Genomic DNA, 5,963 nt, shown 5'->3' with positions numbered 1-5,963 from the left:
ATGAGTCAGTCTCCATCCTACCAGAGAGATACTGCCTCGGCATCTCCTGAGATCCTTAAAGAAGGTGACTTCCTCCCTCGACATCTTTATGACAACCTGAGGAGCCCGGAGGAGAAGGAGACATGTGACGACCACAAAGACCCCCTTGTTAACATCACAACCGACGACTACGCTGGCTCTCCTTTGAACGCTCAAGTCTGTGCACCACCAGCGGCAAAAGACCTTGGAAAACTTTGTGCCGGCGCGCTGATTGAGAAAAGTGAGTTGGTTGACTGGGATGTTCAAATGTTATGTGCACTATATAAGCTCATAGGCCTTTTTTTTGTCTTCACAGCCAGGTGCTTCCGTACATCGCTTACAGAAAAGGGGACGTAAGGGGACGCCACGTCTGACTTTCTCTCTGAAAGTCACTCGAAATGTGTTTTTGTTCATCATCGACCTGCATTGCTACACTTTAATCTCCAGTGTTATTTTGTTTTCACATGCAATGACATTGATCAGAAGCAAAGACGCGATGCTCTACCTTTGGTCTACTTTGATATTCATGTCATCGCATTTTGCTGGTCCGGCTGGTTTTAAAGGGTTAAATTGATTTTCAGGCTGCGGAGACTTAAAAAAAAAAAATGGCTACCATTACTGCAGGGGGCACAGTTTAAGCGAAGGCAGCTTCTTTTGACGACATGAACCTCCTACAGATGTCATTGGGGGGGATATAGGACCAAAAACAAAAAAAAAACATAATTTAAATCACAGCATCCACTACATGTGCTGTATCTTCCTCAACCAGACACATGATCAGTTACTGTTGCTCAAAGATGAATACAGAGTCTCTCTGGTAGAGCGCTCTCTCTTGTCTCTCTTCATCTGGGCAGACCGGTCTCACCAGAGCTCATGGAAGCGCTCGCGCTGGACGGCGGATTCATTACTTTGGTGGGCGCTCAGACCCAGACAGATTGGGAGTGGGTGGAACAGAGAATCGCTTTCGGCTGTCAAGGTGAGCCATGTCATCAGTTTTGGTGCAAAGGGGTCAGCTGTTCCTGCCCCTTCTCGCCTCTCATGTCTTAGACATCTGTCAGATTCCCAATTATTCCTCTGTTGTGCAGCTCAAAAGGAAAGTGGGGATCCCGAGTTGTTGCAGGCAGAGGGGATGGCAATGGACACTATTGCTTATTTGTCTGAGGTAACCTGCTTGTGGCAAAATATGGGTTGCATTCATAGTCAAGTGATGCTAATTCTGTTAATACAATTCAAAATGTGGTGGTAAACAATTTACTCTGTAAAACTACTGCACTTTTTTGTGCATTACTTGAGTACTAATTCAATTTCATGTTGCTTTTTTATTTTAAACTATTTGGGGACAAAATAGTGTATGTTGTATGATGTATTGTGTACCAAAACACATATACTAATTTAATAACTCTAGTTTTTGATTATTTATTTATTCAAAATATAATCAAGAAAGTGACATGTTATATATATAGAGATTAATTATGGTAAATCCAAACTGTTGTTTCTTTATATGTCAGGATACAAAAATGATAACCATATTCCTTAATGACAATACCTTTTACATATTTCTAAACAGAAAAAAAAGTCAATCAATGATCTTTATTATCATTTTTTTACATAGACCCCTGCTTTTAATATCCAAATGTGTCTCGACAAAGGCAGTATAATGTGAGCAACATACAGCTATCACATCCAACAATCCGTGCAAGTCTTGGTTTTCCTGTGTTCCCATCAGGAGCCATGTGATGAAACGATGGCAGAGGCGCCGTATGAAATCCCTCGCGTGGGTCCACCTCGCCTCATAGCGTACAAGCCGGAGCCCAAACGAGCGCCTCACGTTGAACAGGTACCGTGGACGTATAGAACCTCGATACTGGCCGTAATGCTGGGAAATGACAGTGATGACCTTTTTCCTTTTCCCACAGTGGCTTTGCAGCGGGGCTATAATATCGGATATGATTGTCTTGTCATTTTTGCTCCACTGCAGGCTCCAGAGGTCGAATCTGAACAGGGTTTGCTTCTCGCTCACTTCTACTGCTGCCAGCAGCTCCGTCAGCCCCTCGCGCAAAGCCAGGTGTTAGAAAATCCAACGGACCTCACCTGCGTGAGTGTGGCTTGTTTACTTCCAACTAGAAATTAAAAATTAAAATAATCAGAAATAACGTTCAGCTGACGTGACAAAATGACATCCATTCGTGGCAGGGCGAGGCTGGTGGGGAGGAGCAGAGCAAAAGAAACGTTCACTTTTGTGAATCTTCTTTTAATCATCTTTTTCGTGGTGAGCAAGCAACGCAAATCAGGGCGCTTATACAGGAAGAGAAAGAAAAGTCGGCACAGAAGGAGTCAGATAGGAAGATTGATGTGAGCCCGCATGCCCCCGTCATGAGTGATGAGGAGAGGGAAGCCGCCGAGGCCAATGAGAGGTGAGCGACATGCGCGCCGGATCCCTTCCACGTTCTCTCCATGTGTGTGAGTGTGAGATGGAGCGGAAGCCCGGATGGCACATGCGTACGTACTGTATGTTTGTAGTAGATTGTATGCCGTTAGAAAAGTATCTCTACTTGTGTGAATTTGATTTTTCATGCCCTTCGGGTTTTGGCACACGGTGCATTTTTCCCACTCCTGCGGAAAAAAAGTAAGAGTTCTGATTTCTGTAGTTTGAGAGATTCGCAACTCCAGAGAAAACTGACAAAGGACAACGCAAACAGCTCCAGTAAGTATGCAACCAGTCAAATTATGAAGTTCAAATGTGAAATATCTCCTTTTTGTCATTGACAAAATATACATTTTCCTTTTATTGCTCAGGCCGTAATGAGATAAAGAAGAAAACATCAAAGAGCCTGTCAAAAGAGAGTCCCCAAGTCAATGATGAGTGGCACATCCCTATACTTCAAAAAATGACTGACTGGTTTATACATAATGAAGAAACAGATGGTGAGCCAAAGGTATGTTTGAAAGCTGCATTACAAAATAATGACAAGCTTTTTATCCCAAATTTAGAACTGGTCAAAAGTTCGCACACAGCTTTTTGACTTAATGAAATTTTTGATGTAATGGGAAACTGAACTACTGTCATTCCAGTTCAAAGAAACAATAAAGAGGTTCTACAAAAGTGGGACATGTTTCATTACCTTGTGTCCAGATGGAACCGGTAATGTCTTGTATCCTTTTAAGAAATGCACCAAGTGAAAGATGAAGGACTTGGTCAAAGTAGTTAAAGAGACAGTACACATTTGTTCCTTTTGATAAAAGATTCAAACAATGTAAATGAGCCTTAATAGGTAAGTTATCCTTCTGGGAAAGCAGCCATTATTGTGTCCTCTGCAGGAGCCGCTGACTTCACTTACGTCATCTTGGAGGACAAGGACGTTGCTACAGGCATCAAAGGCATTTTCACAAACAAAGGCCACGCCACATGCTATCATCCCAATGGAACGATTCGGTAATTATTACTCTATGATAACTGCTATTATGGTCATTTAAAAAACAGAAAATGAGGCCTTAAAGCCATAGCTGCACATTTTGGGAGAGATGCTATTTTTCCATCTGGCATGGAGTTTGATGACAGGGTCGTTACAACTCTTTACTGCAAAGTTCATGAAGCCACGGCCAGCAGCTGTTTGGAATGAATGAACTCATGTGAACGTTTGTGTGGATTAATCCGAGGAGTTAGATTGTGTTACTTATGACCTTCTATTAGTGCTATAGAGCTTGTGGTATCTACAGTCTTCATGCTAGCTCATTGGAGCGGTGTTATCAATGTTCTCATCCAACTCTCAACAAGAAAGTCAACATGCACATTTCCCAAATTGTCTTTATTTAGCTCATTCCTTTGTCTATGAATCAAATCTGTCAAAACACAATCTCAACTCTTAGTTGTGTAATCTAGAAACTAAATATCCTCTTTGCTAGAATTACTTTTTGACCAGAGATACGTTTGGGATTAACGTGCTGCCCCGATGCTTCGTCCGATGGCTAATCTGTGTGTGTGTGTGTGTGTGTGTGTGTGTGTGTGTCCGCAGGGTGAATGTGACCCCCGCTGGAGGTCTCTGCTTCAGTGAAACAGGAGCTTTGTGCAGGCGCTGGAATTGGTTGTACCGGTGTGACTCGCGCGTGCGCAACCTTCCCTTCAAGCCTCTGACCTTTGCCCTGGGCCCACACGTGGCCGTGCGCATACACTCACAAGAGCGCATGTACATCAGCTTTACACATCGGCAGAACAGGGTGAACTTCAATGTGGGGTCAAAGCTTAAGGTGCGTATTTAAGGAGACTTCAAATTCCCATGCAGCGATTTACTGTATGTGTTTCTCTTTCTCCTGCACATTAGAAATCCATGAGGCTCCCTGCCAAACTATGTGCAGGCTATAACAGCAGCCATTAATCATTTGCAATATGTGCACAGATGTTGTTGTTTTTTTTTTGACTGAGGCTCGCTTCTTATTTTTCTTTCATTAATGCAGCTCCTTCATCCAGGGAGCTACGAGAAGCTGGGTCAAGACGCCCTGAAGAGATATATCCAAATGAAGAGCTTAGAAATGTACTCTCTGCTCGACCAGATGCAGACCTGCGTGTCCCACCACTCTTCAAGCCTGAGCAACATTAAGCCACATTACCGTTTCATTGCACAGACGCAGCGGCTTAGCTGGCGAATGGAAAAGGACAAGTCATCCGAAAAGATAAAGGCCCATGTAAATTGAAAGAGAAATACAGAATTGGCAATGGCTGATGTCGTTTTTGGCTGTTTTACAGTTCATAGTTTGATCTGGTGGTGCTTCTACTAATTCATGTTTTCATTGAGACTGTAAAGCTTGAGCTTGGTAGAAAAAAGGTTTATGGAAGATTGGTCAATTGGTTTGGGAAAAAATAATAACTCTTAGGAAAGAAACCCCGGTTGTATATCTTAAACTATCTGAAAGATTACCAAAAAAACAATTTTCTCTAGATATCATGACCTTCCATTAGAACTTCTCGAATGCTAAATGGAGGATGTTTTATGGCCGAAAGTAATACACTGTTCGCAAATAACAGTCTATTTCATTCATAAAACACTTCTTGTCCTTTATTAAAAAGATAAAATGACCAGCAGCAACATACAACATTCATCCCTCATCCCTCTCTGCATGAATGACGTCATACCACATCATACAAAACCATCAACAGGCCAATTTCCCAGTTGAAACACCACTTTTTCCTCCAGTTCCTGGCAAACACCAAACAGTGGCATAAATAACTGATAATCTGATAACATGGATGATATGTTAATGTATTCTACCATACATAACCCTTCAGTAGTACGTCTCCAATACCAGACCCAACGTGACCCTAATATTGCATTCCTGAGGCTGCTTCCTATTATTAAAATGGCACAAGATCAAGATATTGTTTTGAGTAGACATTCAAATTCTGTATATTTATTCAGGAGGTAACTAATGTGTTTGCAAACGCATTAGTACAAAAAAAAAAGCTTTGCCGTGTAAAGCCTACCACAAAAAAGATCACATTGCAGGAATGAATTATTTTGAAGAAATCTAATAGTATTTCATTCAATTGAACAAAGGTTGTTGGTTTTAGGTAGTAAATTAATACTCATCCAAAGAGAAATACAGGCCGTGAGAGAGTGAGTAACTCCGGGATACTTGTGACGAATAAACATGAATGGCATCCCACGTTCAAACAGAATACATCATGGTGTACTTCACAAGGCGTCAGCATGTGTCAAAAGGCACCGATAGTGCGTGTACATTGTCTGATTTTTTTTTTGCCAATTATCTAGTTACTATATGTGGCCCTGCGGAGGGCTGTTAAATTGAGTTATTCAAAGACTTCTGAATAATTGAGCTCATACAGCAATTTGATGTGGGTGTGTGGCTGATTAACACTTTCACTTAAGAATTATGCACTAATTGCAGATGATGAAAACACCGTACAGAGATATATATGATGTTCTCTCCCC

General features: G+C 41.8%; 1 protein-coding gene across 1 annotated transcript; it reads left to right on the top strand.

The window, feature by feature from the left end:
- LOC119228932 (glutamate-rich protein 6) lies at nucleotides 1–5,963 on the top strand. The gene is made up of 13 exons (XM_062564891.1): nucleotides 1–259; nucleotides 335–338; nucleotides 873–994; nucleotides 1,104–1,150; nucleotides 1,745–1,855; nucleotides 1,997–2,119; nucleotides 2,293–2,432; nucleotides 2,667–2,722; nucleotides 2,815–2,954; nucleotides 3,109–3,170; nucleotides 3,296–3,451; nucleotides 4,032–4,263; nucleotides 4,471–5,963. The coding sequence occupies exons 1-13, from the start codon at nucleotides 1–3 to the stop codon at nucleotides 4,705–4,707; spliced, it is 1,689 nt and encodes a 562-aa protein (XP_062420875.1). The 3' UTR covers nucleotides 4,708–5,963.

The sequence above is a fragment of the Pungitius pungitius genome, chromosome 10 (assembly GCF_949316345.1).
Source record: "Pungitius pungitius chromosome 10, fPunPun2.1, whole genome shotgun sequence".
In the NCBI taxonomy this organism is placed as follows: Eukaryota; Metazoa; Chordata; class Actinopteri; order Perciformes; family Gasterosteidae; genus Pungitius; species Pungitius pungitius.
The sequence above is the reverse complement of the archived record's forward strand: the minus strand, read 5'-3'. Positions and strand labels throughout refer to the sequence as shown.

Excerpts from the sequence above, each read along its gene's own strand:
- LOC119228932 (XM_062564891.1), top strand. The coding sequence starts at position 1 with ATGAGTCAGTCTCCATCCTACCAGAGAGATACTGCCTCGGCATCTCCT. Across the intron at positions 1,856-1,996 it reads GAGCGCCTCACGTTGAACAG|GCTCCAGAGGTCGAATCTGA; the intron begins GTACCGTGGACG and ends GCTCCACTGCAG. Across the intron at positions 3,171-3,295 it reads GATGGAACCGGTAATGTCTT|TTATCCTTCTGGGAAAGCAG; the intron begins GTATCCTTTTAA and ends TTAATAGGTAAG.